Source organism: Phalacrocorax carbo, chromosome 27, assembly GCF_963921805.1.
Source record: "Phalacrocorax carbo chromosome 27, bPhaCar2.1, whole genome shotgun sequence".
Lineage (NCBI taxonomy): Eukaryota > Metazoa > Chordata > Aves > Suliformes > Phalacrocoracidae > Phalacrocorax > Phalacrocorax carbo.
In genome coordinates this window covers 3,275,404-3,295,008 of record NC_087539.1, presented here as the reverse complement: position 1 = coordinate 3,295,008, position 19,605 = coordinate 3,275,404, and the positions used below count along the sequence as shown (strand labels likewise).

At 71.5% G+C, this 19,605-nt stretch overlaps 1 protein-coding gene across 1 annotated transcript; it reads right to left on the bottom strand.

The window, feature by feature from the left end:
* Positions 1–8,465: 8,465 nt before the first annotated feature.
* Positions 8,466–18,737, bottom strand: B4GALNT1 (beta-1,4-N-acetyl-galactosaminyltransferase 1). The gene is made up of 12 exons (XM_064474210.1): positions 18,577–18,737; positions 17,954–18,034; positions 17,135–17,382; positions 16,279–16,452; positions 15,475–15,581; positions 15,164–15,201; positions 14,639–14,819; positions 13,714–13,824; positions 12,928–13,115; positions 12,202–12,342; positions 10,528–10,765; positions 8,466–9,200 (listed from the first exon to the last, which is right to left on the bottom strand). The coding sequence occupies exons 3-12, from the start codon at positions 17,338–17,340 to the stop codon at positions 8,986–8,988; spliced, it is 1,599 nt and encodes a 532-aa protein (XP_064330280.1). The 5' UTR covers positions 17,341–17,382; positions 17,954–18,034; positions 18,577–18,737; the 3' UTR covers positions 8,466–8,985.
* Between the last annotated feature and the right edge of the window lie 868 nt (positions 18,738–19,605).

Below are 19,605 nucleotides of genomic sequence, written 5' to 3'. Positions count from 1 at the left end.
GACGGGACAGCGGGATGGTGAAGTGGGGGTGACAGACGGGATGGGACGGGCTGTGACAGTGGGACGGGACAGCGGGATGGGGACACGGGGCTGTGACAGTGGGACGGGACAGCGGGATGGGGACACAGGGCGCTGTGACAGTGGGACGGGACAGCGGGATGGGGACCGGCGGCTATCGACAGAGTGACGGGACAGCGGGATGGGGACACGGGGCTGTGACAGTGGGACGGGACAGCGGGATGGGGACACGGGGCTGTGACAGTGGGACGGGACAGCGGGATGGGGACACGGGGGCTGTGACAGTGGGACGGGACAGCGGGATGGGGACAGGGGGCTGTGACAGTGGGACGGGACAGCGGGATGGGGGACAGGGGGCTGTGACAGTGGGACGGGACAGCGGGATGGGGACAGGGGGCTGTGACAGTGGGACGGGACAGCGGGATGGGGACAGGGGGCTGTGACAGTGGGACGGGACAGCGGGATGGGGACACGGGGGCTGTGACAGTGGGACGGGACAGCGGGATGGGGACACGGGGGCTGTGACAGTGGGACGGGACAGCGGGATGGGGACACGGGGCTGTGACAGTGGGACGGGACAGCGGGATGGGGACACGGGGGCCTGTGACAGTGGGACGGGACAGCGGGATGGGGACAGGGGCTGTGACAGTGGGACGGGACAGCGGGATGGGACACGGGGGCTGTGACAGTGGGACGGGACAGCGGGATGGGGACACGGGGGCTGTGACAGTGGGACGGGGACAGCGGGATGGGGACACGGGGCTGTGACAGTGGGACGGGACAGCGGGATGGGGACACGGGGCTGTGACAGTGGGACGGGACAGCGGGATGGGGACAGGGGGGCTTGTGACAGTGGGACGGGACAGCGGGATGGGACAGGGGGCTGTGACAGTGGGACGGGACAGCGGGATGGGGACACGGGGGCTGTGACAGTGGGACGGGACAGCGGGATGGGGACAGGGGGCTGTGACAGTGGGACGGGACAGCGGGATGGGGACAGGGGGCTGTGACAGTGGGACGGGACAGCGGGATGGGGACAGGGGGCTGTGACAGTGGGACGGGACAGCGGGATGGGGACAGGGGGCTGTGACAGTGGGACGGGACAGCGGGATGGGGACACGGGGCTGTGACAGTGGGACGGGACAGCGGGATGGGGACACGGGGGCTGTGACAGTGGGACGGGACAGCGGGATGGGGACAGGGGGCTGTGACAGTGGGACGGGACAGCGGGATGGGGACAGGGGGCTGTGACAGTGGGACGGGACAGCGGGATGGGGACAGGGGGCTGTGACAGTGGGACGGGACAGCGGGATGGGGACAGGGGGCTGTGACAGTGGGACGGGACAGCGGGATGGGGACAGGGGGCTGTGACAGTGGGACGGGACAGCGGGATGGGGACAGGGGGCTGTGACAGTGGGACGGGACAGCGGGATGGGGACACGGGGCTGTGACAGTGGGACGGGACAGCGGGATGGGGACACGGGGGCTGTGACAGTGGGACGGGACAGCGGGATGGGGACACGGGGCTGTGACAGTGGGACGGGACAGCGGGGATGGGACACGGGGCTGTGACAGTGGGACGGACAGCGGGATGGGGACACGGGGCTGTGACAGTGGGACGGGACAGCGGGATGGGGACAGGGGGCTGTGACAGTGGGACGGGACAGCGGGATGGGGACACGGGGCTGTTACAGTGGGACGGGACAGCGGGATGGGGACAGGGGGCTGTGACAGTGGGACGGGACAGCGGGATGGGGACAGGGGGCTGTGACAGTGGGACGGGACAGCGGGATGGGGACACGGGGCTGTGACAGTGGGACGGGACAGCGGGATGGGGACACGGGGCTGTGACAGTGGGACGGGACAGCGGGATGGGGACACGGGGCTGTGACAGTGGGACGGGACAGCGGGATGGGGACACGGGGCTGTGACAGTGGGACGGGACAGCGGGATGGGGACAGGGGGCTGTGACAGTGGGACGGGACAGCAGGATGGGGACACGGGGCTGTGACAGTGGGACGGGACAGCGGGATGGGACACGGGGCTGTTACAGTGGGACGGAACAGCGGGATGGGGACACGGGGCTGTTACAGTGGGACGGGACAGCGGGATGGGGACAGGGGGCTGTGACAGTGGGACGGGACAGCGGGATGGGGACAGGGGGCTGTGACAGTGGGACGGGACAGCGGGATGGGGACAGGGGGCTGTGACAGTGGGACGGGACAGCGGGATGGGACACGGGGCTGTGACAGTGGGACGGGACAGCGGGATGGGGACACGGGGCTGTGACAGTGGGACGGGACAGCGGGATGGGGACACGGGGCTGTGACAGTGGGACGGGACAGCGGGATGGGGACACAGGGCTGTGACAGTGGGACGGGACAGCGGGATGGGGACACGGGGCTGTGACAGTGGGACGGGACAGCGGGATGGGGACAGGGGGCTGTGACAGTGGGACGGGACAGCGGGATGGGGACACGGGGCTGTGACAGTGGGACGGGACAGCGGGATGGGGACACGGGGCTGTGACAGTGGGACGGGACAGCGGGATGGGGACACGGGGCTGTGACAGTGGGACGGTACAGCGGGATGGGACACGGGGCTGTGACAGTGGGACGGGACAGCGGGATGGGGACACGGGGCTGTGACAGTGGGACGGGACAGCGGGATGGGGACAGGGGGCTGTGACAGTGGGACGGGACAGCGGGATGGGGACAGGGGGCTGTGACAGTGGGACGGGACAGCGGGATGGGGACACGGGGCTGTGACAGTGGGACGGGACAGCGGGATGGGGACATGGGGCTGTGACAGTGGGACGGGACAGCGGGATGGGGACAGGGGGCTGTTACAGTGGGACGGGACAGCGGGATGGGGACACGGGGCTGTGACAGTGGGACGGGACAGCGGGATGGGACACGGGGCTGTGACAGTGGGACGGGACAGCGGGATGGGACACGGGGCTGTGACAGTGGGACGGGACAGCGGGATGGGACACGGGGCTGTTACAGTGGGACGGGACAGCGGGATGGGGACACGGGGGCTGTGACAGTGGGACGGGACAGCGGGATGGGGACACGGGGCTGTGACAGTGGGACGGGACAGCGGGATGGGGACAGGGGGCTGTGACAGTGGGACGGGACAGCGGGATGGGGACACGGGGCTGTGACAGTGGGACGGGACAGCGGGATGGGACACGGGGCTGTGACAGTGGGACGGGACAGCGGGATGGGGACACGGGGCTGTGACAGTGGGACGGGACAGCGGGATGGGACACGGGGCTGTGACAGTGGGACGGGACAGCGGGATGGGGACACGGGGCTGTGACAGTGGGACGGGACAGCGGGATGGGGACAGGGGGCTGTGACAGTGGGACGGGACAGCGGGATGGGGACAGGGGGCTGTGACAGTGGGACGGGACAGCGGGATGGGGACAGGGGGCTGTGACAGTGGGACGGGACAGCGGGATGGGGACAGGGGGCTGTGACAGTGGGACGGGACAGCGGGATGGGGACAGGGGGCTGTGACAGTGGGACGGGACAGCGGGATGGGGACACGGGGCTGTGACAGTGGGACGGGACAGCGGGATGGGGACACGGGGCTGTGACAGTGGGACGGGACAGCGGGATGGGACACGGGGCTGTGACAGTGGGACGGGACAGCGGGATGGGGACAGGGGGCTGTGACAGTGGGACGGGACAGCGGGATGGGACACGGGGCTGTGACAGTGGGACGGGACAGCGGGATGGGGACACGGGGCTGTGACAGTGGGACGGGACAGCGGGATGGGGACACGGGGCTGTGACAGTGGGACGGGACAGCGGGATGGGGACAGGGGGCTGTGACAGTGGGACGGGACAGCGGGATGGGGACAGGGGGCTGTGACAGTGGGACGGGACAGCGGGATGGGGACAGGGGGCTGTGACAGTGGGACGGGACAGCGGGATGGGGACAGGGGGCTGTGACAGTGGGACGGGACAGCGGGATGGGGACAGGGGGCTGTGACAGTGGGACGGGACAGCGGGATGGGGACACGGGGCTGTGACAGTGGGACGGGACAGCGGGATGGGGACAGGGGGCTGTGACAGTGGGACGGGACAGCGGGATGGGACACGGGGCTGTGACAGTGGGACGGGACAGCGGGATGGGACACGGGGCTGTGACAGTGGGACGGGACAGCGGGATGGGGACACGGGGCTGTGACAGTGGGACGGGACAGCGGGATGGGGACACGGGGCTGTGACAGTGGGACGGGACAGCGGGATGGGGACACGGGGCTGTGACAGTGGGACGGGACAGCGGGATGGGGACAGGGGGCTGTGACAGTGGGACGGGACAGCAGGATGGGGACACGGGGCTGTGACAGTGGGACGGGACAGCGGGATGGGACACGGGGCTGTTACAGTGGGACGGAACAGCGGGATGGGGACACGGGGCTGTTACAGTGGGACGGGACAGCGGGATGGGGACAGGGGGCTGTGACAGTGGGACGGGACAGCGGGATGGGGACAGGGGGCTGTGACAGTGGGACGGGACAGCGGGATGGGGACAGGGGGCTGTGACAGTGGGACGGGACAGCGGGATGGGACACGGGGCTGTGACAGTGGGACGGGACAGCGGGATGGGGACACGGGGCTGTGACAGTGGGACGGGACAGCGGGATGGGGACACGGGGCTGTGACAGTGGGACGGGACAGCGGGATGGGGACACAGGGCTGTGACAGTGGGACGGGACAGCGGGATGGGACACGGGGCTGTGACAGTGGGACGGGACAGCGGGATGGGGACAGGGGGCTGTGACAGTGGGACGGGACAGCGGGATGGGGACACGGGGCTGTGACAGTGGGACGGGACAGCGGGATGGGGACACGGGGCTGTGACAGTGGGGCGGGACAGCGGGATGGGGACACGGGGCTGTGACAGTGGGACGGTACAGCGGGATGGGACACGGGGCTGTGACAGTGGGACGGGACAGCGGGATGGGGACACGGGGCTGTGACAGTGGGACGGGACAGCGGGATGGGGACAGGGGGCTGTGACAGTGGGACGGGACAGCGGGATGGGGACACGGGGCTGTGACAGTGGGACGGGACAGCGGGATGGGGACAGGGGGCTGTGACAGTGGGACGGGACAGCGGGATGGGGACACGGGGCTGTGACAGTGGGACGGGACAGCGGGATGGGGACAGGGGGCTGTTACAGTGGGACGGGACAGCGGGATGGGGACACGGGGCTGTGACAGTGGGACGGGACAGCGGGATGGGGACACGGGGCTGTGACAGTGGGACGGGACAGCGGGATGGGGACACGGGGCTGTGACAGTGGGACGGGACAGCGGGATGGGGACAGGGGGCTGTTACAGTGGGACGGGACAGCGGGATGGGGACAGGGGGCTGTGACAGTGGGACGGGACAGCGGGATGGGGACAGGGGGCTGTGACAGTGGGACGGGACAGCGGGATGGGACACGGGGCTGTGACAGTGGGACGGGACAGCGGGATGGGACACGGGGCTGTTACAGTGGGACGGGACAGCGGGATGGGACACGGGGCTGTGACAGTGGGACGGGACAGCGGGATGGGACACGGGGCTGTGACAGTGGGACGGGACAGCGGGATGGGGACAGGGGGCTGTGACAGTGGGACGGGACAGCGGGATGGGACACGGGGCTGTGACAGTGGGACGGGACAGCGGGATGGGACACGGGGCTGTTACAGTGGGACGGGACAGCGGGATGGGACACGGGGCTGTGACAGTGGGACGGGACTGCGGGATGGGGACATGGGGCTGTGACAGTGGGACGGGACAGCGGGATGGGGACACGGGGCTGTGACAGTGGGACGGGACAGCGGGATGGGGACACGGGGCTGTGACAGTGGGACGGGACAGCGGGATGGGGACAGGGGGCTGTGACAGTGGGACGGGACAGCGGGACAATCCCCCCCTCACCCAGCTGAGATGCGGGGCTCGGTGCCCCCCAGGGCACGTCTGGCCCCCTGGGCTGCCAGGGCTCGCTGGGGGCTCGTGTTCAGCCTGCCGTCGGCCAGAGCCCCAGGTCCCTGCAGAGCTGCTCCCCAGCCCCCCGCGCCCCAGGCTGTCTGTGCAGGGCTGCCGCGCCCCAGGGGCAAAATCAGCACTTGCCCTTGTTCAACTGCATATGGTTGCTGATTGCCCAGCTCCCGGCCCGGCCAGCTCCCGCTGGGTGCCAGCACCGCCTGCGCCGCACCGGCCGCCCCTCCCCGCGCGGGATCCTCAGCGAACCTGCTGGGGGGACGCTCGGTCCCTCCGGCCGGGCACTGGTGAATAGAGTGACCAGGGCTGGCCCCAGCGCAGAGCCCTGGGCATCCCCGCTGGCTACGGGCCTCCAGCCAGACCCTGCCCCATTGATCACGACCCTCTGAGCTCTGTTGTTGAGCCAGGGCTCTGGCCACCTCACTGTCCCCTCCTCCAACCCCCACTGCCTTAGCTTGCCTGTGAGGATGCTGTGGGAGACGCTGTCGAATGCCTTACTCAAGTCAAGACTGACAACACCCACTGCTCTCCCGTCGTCCACCCAGCCAGTCACGCCATCAGAGAAGGCTGTCGGGTTGGTCAGGCATGAGCTTCCCTTGGTGCATCCATGCTGACTCTTCCCGATAACCTTCTTGTCCCCTGCGTGCCTGGAGATGACCTCCAGGATGAAGGGCTCCATCCCCTCTCCAGGGACGGAGGTGAGGCTGCCTGGCTTAGAGTTCCCCAGCTCCTCCTTCCTGCCCTTTTTCAGGACTGGAGTGACATTTGCTGTCCTCCAGCCCTCGGGCACCTCTCCTGTCCCCCACGGCCTTTCAAAGATGATGCACAGGGGCTCGGCCAGAATCCCTCCGCCAGCTCCCTCAGCACCCGCGGGTGCATCCCATCGGGGCCCGTGGGTTGGCGAGGACCCAGTTTGCACAGGTGGTCTCTGAGCCAACCCTCAACCTCAATCACGTGCTGCATCCGAGTCATTTAGGAAGACACAAGAGACTACTTTCCCGAAGCTGGATCCCCGCGCGCCCCCATGAGCGCCCGCCCGATGTAACCCCGCTTGCTCCAACCCTCCGAGCCCGACGCGCGGCCGGCGCTCACCCCCTGCACCCCGCGTGTAGCCGGCCGGGTGCTGGACGCTGCGCCCCGGAGGAGGCCGGGCGACGGCAGCGACAGCTTTACTGAAATCCAGAAAGATCCCGTCGACTGGCTTCCCTTGGTCACTCACGTGGGTGACCTTGTGGTAGGAGGAAACCCGGTTGGTCCGGCAGGAGTCCCCCCGCGAGGCCGCGCTGGCCGGGGCCGCCGGCCGCGTTGCGCTTCACGTGGCTCTCAATAACCCCCGCGAGACTCCATAACGTTACCCGGCGCGGAAGTGGGGCTGCCGGGCTGGGGCTGCCGGGGTCCCCCCCCCCGCTGCCCGTCCCGCAGAGTGCGATGTTTGCTGGCTCCCGGTGAGCCGCGACGTCCCCGGAGTCCCAGGGGCGTTGAAAGACCCTTGGGAGAGGTCTCGCTGTGACATCAGCCAGCTCTTCAAGTCCCCTCGGGTCCATGTCCTTGTCGCCGGCGTGTCCCGGTCCATCACGTGTCCCCTCGTCCCCGGCGTGTCCCTCCCTGACCCCAGCAGGTCCCTGTCCGTGTCCCCGGTGTCCCCGTGTCCTTCCCACCACGCGTCCCTGCCGTGGCCACGGCCCCACACAGACGTCACCGACAGCCGAACGGGCCCAAATCTGAGCAGGTGCTGGGGCAGGATGGGGCCCCGATGGGCCCTGGGCGCCCCCACCCCACTTCGGGGCCACACGGGTGAAACGCCCCCACCCCAGCACCCTAAAGCCCCCCCAACTCTGCAGCCCCGTGCGCCGGCACCTCCAGCCCACCCAGCGCAGTGACCCGCCCCATGGGCACCCCCACCCACGGGGACCCCCACCCACGGGGACCCCTCCCATGGGCACGCCCCCATGACCCCACCCCCCATGACCCCACCCCCCCCATGACATCACCGACTTGCAGCAGTGGGTTGGACATGTGCGGTGGGGGCGGGGCTTGAAGGAGGAGGAGGGGTTGGGCTGTGGGGGTGGGGCTTAAAGAAATGGGCGGGGCTATGACATGTTCCTGTGCTTAAAGGGGCGTGGCTAAGAGGGGAGTGGGCGTGGTTTGCAGAAAGTGGTAGTGCTAGGGTGGGACTTAGGGAAAGGGGCGTGGCTAAAATGTGGGGGTGTGGCTTAAATAAAAGGGTGGTACCACTATGGGAGCGGTGCTTCAAGAAATGGGAGGTGCTAAGAGGGGGAGTGGGCGGAGCTTGGAGAAAGGTGTGGCATGAAGATGTGGGGCGTCGCTTAAAGGGGTGGGACTAAGACATGAGGGGTCGGGGCTTGGGTGGGGCAGGGCTCCCCCCCCCGTTTTTTCGGAACAAAGAGGCAGATTCCAGGCTCGTTAAAATCTCACCATCCATTGGGTAGAAAAGGGCGGGGGGGGCGGGGGGCAGCCCCTCCCCCGCCCCTCCCCCATCCCGGTCCTGGGGGTCCCAGGGGTGGGGGGAGGGGCCGAGACTTGGCACAAAAATCCTGGTGGCAGCGCAGGGCGGGGGCTGTACAATAGAAAACTGAGTCTCAGGGCAGGGAGGGGGCAAAAGGGGGGGCACCCGGATGCCTGGGTCCCCTGGGGGGTGGGGAGGGTCCCCATCACCCCCCACCCCCAAAGTACAAAAGAGCTAAAAACACCGCGGGGGGAGGGGGAGGGGTCAGGGGTGCTCCAGGGTGGCTGAAGTCCTGTAGGGGCCCTGGGGGGGTGCCCCTGGGGGTCCCCCTGCGGGGGGGGTGGCCCACGGGGTGGCCCATGGCGGTGGCACTGGGTGGTGGCCCTGGGGGGGTGGCCCATGGGCATGCCCCTGAGGGGGGTGGCCCACGGTAGTGACCCTGGGGGTGGCCCACGGGGGTGCCCCCGGGCGGTGGCCAGCGGTGGCCAGGGGCTAGTTGCCAGCCATGCACTTGAAGCGGTTCTTGAAGAAGAAGAGGCGGTGTTTGAGGCGCAGGCTGTCGTCGCGGGCGGGCGGGTAGCGGTAGCGGGCGTACTGCCGCTCGCCCTCCGTCCGGCGCCAGGGCAGCGCCAGCTTCGAGGCGTGATCCACCACCACGTCCTCGCAGGAGCCCACGTGCAGCACCCCCAGCCCGTCGATGAAGAACTCTGGGGGAGGGGGACACGACACACCCCAGAATGGGCTCAGCGCTGCTGTGGGGGTCACCAACCCCCCCAGCACCCCAGGTGACCTGATGGTGGGGGGATCCCCCACACCCAGCCCCTTCCTTTCCCCTCGGTATTGACCCAGGGGTCTCCCCAAGGTCTCTCCCAGTGGACCCCAATATCTCAGTCCCCCCCCCCTTCCCAGGATCCCACTGTTCAGCCCCCTCCTCTTCCCCAGGGGACCCCAATGTCTGAACCTCCCCCTGGGGACACCCTGACACCCTCCCACCCAACACCCCAGCCCCCCCGGGACAACCCAGCCTTCTCCTACACAGCACCCCAAGGTCCAAACCACCCCGGGACACTCCATCCCCCCCCTTGGGGCATCCCAGACCTCCCCCCAGGACATGCAGGACCCCACCCAGGTATCCCCAGCACCCCCCACTCCTAGGACCCCTGGCACCCTGAAATCTGAACACCCCTCCCCAGGACATCCTGGCCCCCACCCTGGGACATGCCGTGCCCCTCCCAGGAACATGCTGGTCCCCCCCCCAGGACCTCCCAGACTCCCCCCAGGACACCTTGGCCCCCATCTGGGCACAACCAGGACACCCCAGACCCTCCCCCTGGGACCCCCAGAGCCCCCCCCAGTACCCCCCAGCATCCCCGCTCCTCCTCCGGGACTCCTGGATCCCTGGGACACCCCAGACCCGCCATGGGACATCTCAGATGCCCCCCAGAACACTTTGCCTCCTCTGGGACCCCAACATCTGGAATTCCCCGGCACTCCTCAGTCCCCCCCCAAGACACCCTGGCCCCCAGGGGACTCCCAGGACCCCTCCAGGATCCCCCCAGACCCCTTCCCCCCGGGAACCCACACACACACCCTGTCTCCTTCCATCGGGGTGACCAGGACCTCCCCAGGACCCCCTGCCCCTCCACCCCAGAACCCCCCATGTCCCCCCCATCAGGACCCCCACACCCACCCCAGGACCCACAATAGCACCCCTGGTCCCCCTCCCCAGGACCCTGTCCCCCCCAGATCGCCCCCCTTAGGACCCTGCCCCAGACCAAGACCCCTCCCACCCCCGACACCCCCCAGCTCCCCTCCCCCGATCGCCCCCCAGGATCCCCGGACCCCCCGGGATGCCTCCACGTCCCCCCCCCCCGCCGTGTGTGTCCCCCCCAAGACCTCCTCCCACCCAGACACCCCCTCCTAGCACCCCCCATGGTGTGTCCCCCACACCAAGACCCCCCTCCCTCCCCAGACACCCCCTTCTAGGACCCCCCCGGGAACCCCCCCGGTTCCCTCCCGCCCCCCCCCCCTCACCGAGGTGGGCGACCCGGCGCAGGCGGGGGTCGAAGCCGACCTGCCGGACCTTGTCGGTTCGGGCCAGGAAGAAGTTGACGACGCCATCGGTGACGACGCAGGCGGGGAAGCCGGCGAGGCGGTGGTGGAAGCCGGGCCGGGTCCGCAGGCAGTCGCCCCCCGCGCCGCCCCCCCGCACGCTCAGCCGCTGCCGGTACGTCGTGGTGTAGCCCGTGATCTCCCGCACCGCGCCCCCCACCTGCGGGGCGCAGCGGGCGCTGGCAGCGGCACCCCGACAGCCCCGGCACCCCCGGGACCCCCGGGATCACCCGCCTGCGGCACCGGGCACCCCGACAGCCCCGGCACCCCCGGGACCCCCGGGATCACCCACCTGCGGCACCGGGCACCCCGACAGCCCCGGCACCCCCAGGACCCCCGGGATCACCCACCTGCGGCACTGAGCACCCCGACAGCCCCGGCACCCCCGGGACCCCCGGGATCACCCGCCTGCGGCACCGGACACCCCGACAGCCCCGGCACCCCCGGGATCACCCGCCTGTGGCACCGGGCACCCCGGCACCCCCGGGACCCCCGGGATCACCCGCCTGCGGCACCGGACACCCCGACAGCCCCGGCACCCCCGGGACCCCCGGGATCACCCACCTGCGGCACTGAGCACCCCGACAGCCCCGGCACCCCCGGGACCCCCGGGATCACCCACCTGCGGCACTGAGCACCCTGACAGCCCCGGCACCCCCGGCACCCCCGGGATCACCCGCCTGCGGCACCGGGCACCCCAACAGCCCCGGCACCCCCGGGACCCCCAGGATCACCCGACTGCAGCACCGGACACCCCGACAGCCCCGGCACCCCCGGGACCCCCGGGATCACCCGCCTGTGGCACCGGGCACCCCGACAGCCCCGGCACCCCCGGGACCCCCGGGATCACCCACCTGCGGCACCGGGCACCCCGACAGCCCCGGCACCCCCGGGACCCCCGGGATCACCCGCCTGTGGCACCGGGCACCCCGACAGCCCCGGCACCCCCGGGATCACCCGCCTGCGGCACCGGGCACCCCGACAGCCCCAGCACCTCCGGGACCCCCGGGATCACCCGCCTGCGGCACCGGGCACCCTGACAGCCCCGGCACCCCCGGGACCCCTGGGATCACCCACATGGGGCACTGAGCACCCCGACAGCCCCAGGACCCCCGGGACCACCTGCCTGCGGCACCAGGCACCCTGACAGCCCCGGGACCCCCAGGACCCCCGGGATCACCCACCTGCGGCACCGGGCACCCCGACAGCCCCGGGACCCCCAGGACCCCCGGGATCACCCGCCTGCGGCACCGGGCACCCCAACAGCCCCAGGACCCCCGGGATCACCCACCTGCGGCACTGAGCACCCTGACAGCCCCAGGACCCCCAGCACCCCCAGCATCACCCGCTTGTGGCACTGGGCACTGGCAGCCCCTGGGACCCCACCTCGCCGTACCCACCCACCCCCCCCAGCACCCCAGGCCCACCCCAGCGTGGTGCCACCCACCCACAGCACTGCCAAAACATGGGGGACCTACTGGGCACCGGCACCCCACCAGTGCCCCCCTCGGCCTTGGGTGCCCCCCCTCACCCCGGGTGACCCCCATCGCCCCGGGGTGACCCCCTCGCACCCCTGGGTGCCCCCCGAGCCCGCACCAGGTCCAGGCTGGTTCTCTCGAGCACGTCCACCAGCTTCTCCAGGCGGGTGCGGGGGGTGAAGATGAAGTCATCGTCCACCCACAGCACGTACTTGGTGGTCACCTGCGAGACCGCCAGGTTCCTCCCGGCGAACCAGCCCTGCGGCGCCCTGCCGTCAGTGCCCGCCGCCCCACGGCCGCCCCACGGCTATCCCATGGCTGCTCCCTCTGAGCCCCACGGCCGCCCCACAGCTGCCCCTCCAAGCCCCGTGGCCCTGCCAGAGTCCTGCCATGTCCCCCCTTCTTGGGGTGCCACCGCCCTGCCGGACCCCCCCACCCTGTGTCCCACCTCCCTGGGGTCCCACGGCCCTGCCAGGACCCCCCACATCCCCCCTCCCTGGGGACCCACACCTCTGCTACCCCCGTGTCTCCCCTCCCCAGTGTCCCACCGCCCTGCCAGACCCCCCACCCTGTGTCCCACCTCCCTGGGGTCCCACGGCCCTGCCAGGACCCCCCACATCCCCCCTCCCTGGGGACCCACACCTCTGCTACCCGCGTGTCTCCCCTCCCCAGTGTCACACTGTCCTGCCAGACACCCCCACATGTTCCCCCTCCCCAGGGTCCCACGGCCCCATGGCCCTGCCAGCCCCACCATGTCCCCCCCTCCCCGCTGCCCCTCAACCCCCCAGCCCCCCCTCATCCCCCGGACCAACCCTGCCCCCCCAACCCCTCCCCAGCCCCCCACCTTGCCGAAGGGCATGAGGTAGTGCTCGAGGTGGGGGCCCTGCAGGGGCTCGGGGTGCTGGCTGTCGTCGGCCACCACGATGGTGACGGAGGGGTAGAAGCGGCGCACGCTGGCGATGAGCCCCCGCAGCTTGTCGTAGCGCAGGAAGGTCTTGGTGGCGATGGTCACCAGCGCCGAGATGTTGTACCCTGCGGGGGGCGGCACGGGGGGCTGGGCACCTGAACTGGGGGCACTGGGGGACCCCAACACTGGGAGGAGGGAGCTCCTCCCCACACACTGGGAGAGCTGGGCACCCACACTGGGAGGACTCTGGCACCCAACACTGGGAGGGTTGGGACACCCCAACACCAGGAGGGCTGGGCACCCACACTGGGAGGGCTGGGCACCCACACTGGGAGGACTCTGGCACCCAACACCAAGAGGGCTGGGACACCCCAACACCAGGAGGGCTGGGCACCCACACTGGGAGGGCTGGGCACGCACACTGGGAGGACTCTGGCACCCAACACCGGGAGGGCTGGGCACCCACACTGGGAGGGCTGGGCATGCACACTGGGAGGACTCTGGCACCCAACACCGGGAGGGCTGGGCACCCACACTGGGAGGACTCTGGCACCCAACACTGGGAGGGCTGGGACACCCCAACACCAGGAGGGCTGGGCACCCACACTGGGAGGGCTGGGCACCCACACTGGGAGGGCTGGGCACCCAACACTGGGAGGACTGGGGCACCCCAACACCGGGAGGGCTGGTGCTGGGGCGCAGGGGAGGGGCCACGGGGCTCACCTCCCTCGCCGTCGTCGTCCGCGGTGGGGGGCGGCCCATAGAGGCGGGGGGTGGGCGGGTGCCGGATGCGGATGGCGAAGGCGGCGGTGTGCCCGTCCGTGGAGAACTGCACTGGAAGGCCAAGGGGCGCTGGGTGGCCGGGGGGCACCCGCCCGCACGGGTGTCCTGCACCCCCAGGGCGCCGCCGCGGGGACACCGCGTCACCCGGCCACCCCCACGCTGCGCCCGGCTGTGCTGCCGCCTCTGCGCCCCTGGAAGCACCCACTCCGGTCCCACCCATGGCACCCATGGGGTAGGCACCCACCCACAGCATCCATCCAGGCCCCACCCGTGGGGTCAGCACACATCTAGGTCCCACCCATGGCACCCATGGGGTAGGCACCCACCCAGCACCCACCCACGGCACCCATCCAGGCCCTACCCGTGGGGTCAGCACACATCTAGGTCCCACCCATGGCACCCATGGGGTAGGCACCCATCCAGCACCCACCCACGGCACCCATCCAGGCCCCACCCATGGGGTCAGCACACATCTAGGTCCCACCCATGGCACCCATGGGGTAGGCACCCATCCAGCACCCACCCACGGCACCCATCCAGGCCCCACCCGTGGGGTCAGCACACATCTAGGTCCCACCCATGGCACCCATGGGGTAGGCACCCACCCAGCACCCACCCACGGCACCCATCCAGGCCCCACCCGTGGGGTCAGCACACATCTAGGTCCCACCCATGGCACCCATGGGGTAGGCACCCATCCAGCACCCACCCACGGCACCCATCCAGGCCCCACCCATGGCACCTGTGGGGCCAGCATCCATCCAGAACCCACCTGTGGGGCCAGCACCCATCCAGGCCCCACCCATGTCACCCCTCCAGGCCCCACCCGTGGGCCCCAGGGCACCCCCTGCCCCGCAGCACCCACCGATGTCGGCGGTGTCGGGGTGGAAGAGGGTGTTGGTGTAGGTGACGAACTGCAGCTGGCGGTTGAGGTGGTCGAGGCGGGCGGCGGCCAGCGAGAGGAGGGGCTGCCCCTCCCCCCGCAGCTCCACGCCCTCCACCACGCCCGCCACCGCCAGCGTCCCCATGGTGGCCGTCAGGTTCACCTGGGGAGAGATTGAGGGAGGCTGGGGGGGGCCACGCCTGGGATGCACCAGGGCATCCCTGGCCCCTGGGGGGCTGCTGCACCCAGGCAGGACCATGGCCGGACCACGCCCTTCCCATACAGGACCACACCCTGCCCACGCCCTGCCCACACAGGACCATGCCCAGACCACACCCTGCCCACACGGGACCACGCCCGGACCACACCCTGTCCGCACAGGACCATGCCCGGACCACACCCGGACCACGCCCCGCCCATGCCGGATCATGCCCCGCCCATGCCCTGCCCACACCCAATCACGCCCTGCCGACACAGAACCACACCCTGACCACGCCCTGCCCTCACCTGGTAGGTTTTCCTGCCCGTTGCCTGCAGGCTGAGCCCTGCGGGGCCACAGACACGGGGAGGTGAGCAGGGTCGGGGACACCCACCCAACGCCCCCCCGAGGGGGGGTGTCACCCCCTGCCCCCCACCCATCGTACCCCCCCCCAGCCCCAGGCCTCCCCAGTGCCCCCCCCGTGCCCCACATCCCTCCCTGTGCCCCCCTCTATGTGCTCACCCCCCTTGGCCCTGTGCCCCCCAGTGCTGCTGTACCCCCAACCCCTGTGCTCCCCCCGTGCCCCCCCCCGCCCCCCCGTGGCCCCCACGCCCCTCACCGGGCACCAGGACGGTCTGCAGCGGCCGCACCTCCACGCCCTGGGCCGGGTACTCGAGGGGGGAGTTGGCCCGGACGATGAGCAGCCGGTCGGCGGGGGACTGCACCCTGCGGGGGGGCGCTCAGCGGGGGCTGCCCCGCCCCACACAGCCCTGCCCCACGCTGCCCTGCCCCACGCCACCCCGCCCTGCTCCAGGGGCACCACCGTCTCCCACAGTGAGAGCAGGGGGGGCCCACCCACCCACCCTGCCCCACCCTGATCCCCGGGGGGGTCCCACACTGATCCCCGGGGGGTCCCATCCTTACCCCACCCTGAGCCCCAGAGGGTCCCACCCTGACCCTGGGGGACCCACACCAACCCCAGGAGGTCCCACCCTGCCCCGCCCTGTCCTGCCTTGACCCGCCCTGCCCCACCCTGATCCCAAGGAGTCCCGTCCTGCCCCGCCCTGACCCCAGAGGTCCCACCCTGACCCCGGGGGGGTCCCGCCCTCCCCTGCCCTGCCCTGCCCTGACCCGAGGGTCCCACCCTGCCCCCAAGGGGTCCCACCCTGCCCTACCCTGCTCCCAGAGGGTCCCGCCCTGCCCCCAAGGGGTCCCACCCTGCCCCGCCCTGACCCCAGAGGGTCCCGCCCTGCCCCCAAGGGGTCCCACCCTGCCCCGCCCTGACCCCAGAGGGTCCCGCCCTGCCCCCAAGGGGTCCCACCCTGCCCCGCCCTGACCCCAGAGGGTCCCGCCCTGCCCCCAAGGGGTCCCACCCTGCCCCGCCCCGACCCCAGAGGGCCCCGCCCTGCCCCGCCCGGCTCACCGCAGGCGGTAGCTGTGGTACTCGCGCTCGCGCTGGCGCTGCAGGCGGGGCCGCTCGCCGGGGGCGAAGGCGCTGGCGAAGTCGACGCCGGGGCCCTGCCCGAAGAGCTGCCGCTGGAGGGGCAGCGCCAGCCCCGGCTCCGCCTCGCACGAGCAGCCGTTCCTGGGCAGCAGCCTGCCCCGCCCGCCGTCACCACGCCCGCTCCGCACCCACGGGCAGGGCCCGCGCCCGGCCACACCCAGCCACCGCCCGTCAGCCCCTCCCCAGTGTGACGCCCCCCCCTGCGTGCCCCAGCACCCCGCTCCGGGGTGCCCCCGTTCCCCTGAGCCCTGGACTCCCCACCCTTGGGTCCCCCAGCCCTTGGAGTCCCAGCCCCCAATCATGGGTGCCCCTACCCCACAGCTGCCCCATCCCCCACGCTGAGGTGCCCCCACTCCGGATGACCTTACTCTGAGGTGCCCCCACCCATGGGTCCCCCAACCCCCACCCTGAGGTCCCCCCCCACGGGTGGGGCCCCCACCCTGAGGTCCCCTCATCCCTGGGACTCCCAGCCCCCACCCCGTCCGTGGCCCCCACCCATTGGTGCCCCCCCATCCCACAGTTGCCCCAAACCCCACCCCTGGGTGCCCCCCACCTCTGGGAGTCCCAGCCCCCACCCATGGGTGCCCCCCACCCCTGGGAGTCCCAGCACCCACCCACTGGTGCCCCCACCCATGGGTGTCCCCCACCCGTAGGAGTCCCAGCCCCCACCCATAGGTGCCCCCACCCGACCGGTGTCCCCCAACCCCTGGGATCCCCAGCCCCACCCACGGGTGACTCCACCCCTGGGTGCCCCAGGGCCGGCGCAGGTCCTTACTCCATGACCTCCTCCTTGAGGCGGAAGGGGACGTGGGGGTAGGAGCGGGCGGGGGGGGGCAGCGGGGGGGGCAGGAGGCGCTCGGGAGGGGGGCGCCGCAGGTCGATGCTGGGGGGCCCCTTGGGCGCCCAGAGGTGGAGGTAGAGGGCGGCCAGCGAGGCCGTGGCCACCAGCAGCAGGCAGAGGGGCTTCTGCGCCCCCCGCATCCTGGGCGCGGGCGGGGCCGGCGGGCGGGGCTGTGGGCGGGGCTGCGGGAGACCCCCGTCACCCCTGACCCCTGGTACCCCCCGACCCCCAGCATCCCCGACCTCTTTCACCCCCGGTCCCCGCCACCTCCCGACCCTCGGCACCCCCCCACCCCCCCGCATCCCCCGAGCGCCCATCACCCCCGACCCCCCCCAATCCCGGTACAAACAAGTGCAGCCCAGTGCCCCCCCCCCCCAAACCAGTGCCTCCCAGTGCAGCCCAGTGCCCCCAGTGCCCCAGCACAAACCAGTGCCCCCCCAAACCAGTGCCTCCCAGTGCAGCCCAGTGCCCCCAGCACAAACCAGTGCCCCTCCCCAAACCAGTGCCTCCCAGTGCAGCCCAGTGCCCCCAGCACAAACCAGTGCCCCCCCAAACCAGTGCCTCCCAGTGCAGCCCAGTGCCTCCAGCACAAACCAGTGCCCCCCCAAACCAGTGCCTCCCAGTGCAGCCCAGTGCCTCCAGCACAAACCAGTGCCCCCCCAAACCAGTGCCTCCCAGTGCAGCCCAGTGCCCCCAGCACAAACCAGTGCCCAGTGCAAACCAATGTAAACCAGTGCAAATCAATGCCCTCACCTCGGGGCGGGCGGGGGTCCCGTGGGGTCGGGGTGGGGGTCTCAGCCCACGCTCATGGCTCTGCCCCCCCACGACACCGGCCTGGGGACACGGGGGCAGCGTCAGGGGCGGGGGGGACACACACCAGCGCACCCCCAGCCCCACCCTGCGCTGAGGGGACCCAGGCGTCCAGGCGCCCCCCTCCCCCCAACCCCCCCCAGGGACGCGGCTGCAGCGGGGGACCCCCGCCCCCCGGCTTCGTCCAAGGACGGGGGTTAAAGGGGGGGGGCAGGATTGGGGGGGGTGTCAGGAAATGGGGCTGCGGGGTCGGGCAAGGCGGGGTCGGGGGTGGGTGGATCCGGGGTGCAGCGGGGCTGCGGGGTGGGGTGTTGGGGGGGGCAGGGAGGGGCCTGGGGGATGTTGGCGGGGGGGACGGGAGTCGTGGGGGGTGGGGGGGGTGTCCGGTGGGGCTGGGGAGGCCGGGGGGGATGGGGTCTCCGGAGGGGGCGGCGGCCTTGGGGGATGCCGGGGGACGCGGGGATGGTGGGGGGCGGTGTCGGGGCCGCGGGGCAGTGGCAGGGACCATCCCCCCCCCGCGACATGTCGCGACAAGGACAGGGAGCGCCGGAGGGCTCCGGCCCTACCTGGCTCCGCCGGCGGGTCCCGGCGCTCCGCGGCCGCGCACCGGCACCGGCAGCGGGGGGGGGGCGGGGGGGTCAGGGCGCCCCCGGCGGCCCCGGCCGGGAACGGCACCGCCGCAGCCCCGGGAGGGGCGGGGGGGGGGCGCGCGGAGCGGGGAGGGGGCGGCCGCCGCTGTCACCGTCGCATCGGGGCTGGCGGGGCTCGGGCCTGCCCGGGGGAGGGGGGGAGGAATTAGGGGTCCCCCCCGCGGGCCCCCCCCCCCCCCGGCGCGGCCGCCACAGGCCGGGCTTTGTGCCCACGCGTGGGACGGACAAGGGGCCCATTGAGCCGGGGGGGGCCGGGGGGGCGCGGGGGGGCGGGCCTGGGCTGCCTCCGCCGGGGGGGGGGCGGGGGGCTGAGAGCTGGGGGGGAGGGGTGGCTGGAGGGTCTGGGGGTATTCTAGGGGGTCTGGGGGGATTTTAGGGGGTCCTGGGCGGGGCTGAGGGGATTTTGAGGAGGCTGGGGGGAGGTTTGGGGGGATTTTGGGGGATCAGAGTGTAGGTTTAGGTGGGCTGGGGGGACTTTCGGGGGTCTGAGGGTAGGTTACGGGGGGCTGGGGGTATTTTGGGGGGCCTGAGGGGAGGTTTGGGGGGCCTGGGGGGAGATTTGGGGGTCTGGAGTGTGCTGGGGGGATGATCGGGAAGGGGGGCCTGGGGAGATTTGGGCCGGTTGGGGGGGATTCTGTGGGGTCTGAGGGTAGGTTTGGGGAGGCTGGTGGGATTTTGGGGGGCTGGGAGTATTTTGGGTGGTCCTCGGGGGAGGTTTGGGGGGGGCTGGCGGTGCCGGGGGGTCCCGAGAGAAGGCCACCACGGGGTGCTGGGACACGGGGAGGAGGGGTTCGGGGGGTCCCCGGCTGCGACCCCGCTCGGATCCACGCCCAGGGCGGGGCTCTGGCGGGTGGGGGGGGAGTACGGGGGGGGGAACCAACGCGTGCACGCGCTCGGGGCCTCACCCTGGAGCGGGGCCGGGACGGGGACCGGCCCCCCCCGGCT

What these genes read in the sequence shown, in the direction of transcription:
- B4GALNT1 (XM_064474210.1), bottom strand. Translation starts at nt 17,340, where the DNA reads ATGCGGGGGGCGCAGAAGCCCCTCTGCCTGCTGCTGGTGGCCACGGCC. An exon ending in TACCACAGCTACCGCCTGCG is followed by an intron (nt 15,582 to 16,278) that starts GTGAGCCGGGCG and finishes GCCCCCCCGCAG; the next exon opens with GGTGCAGTCCCCCGCCGACC. An exon ending in CGGGCAGGAAAACCTACCAG is followed by an intron (nt 14,820 to 15,163) that starts GTGAGGGCAGGG and finishes ATCTCTCCCCAG; the next exon opens with GTGAACCTGACGGCCACCAT.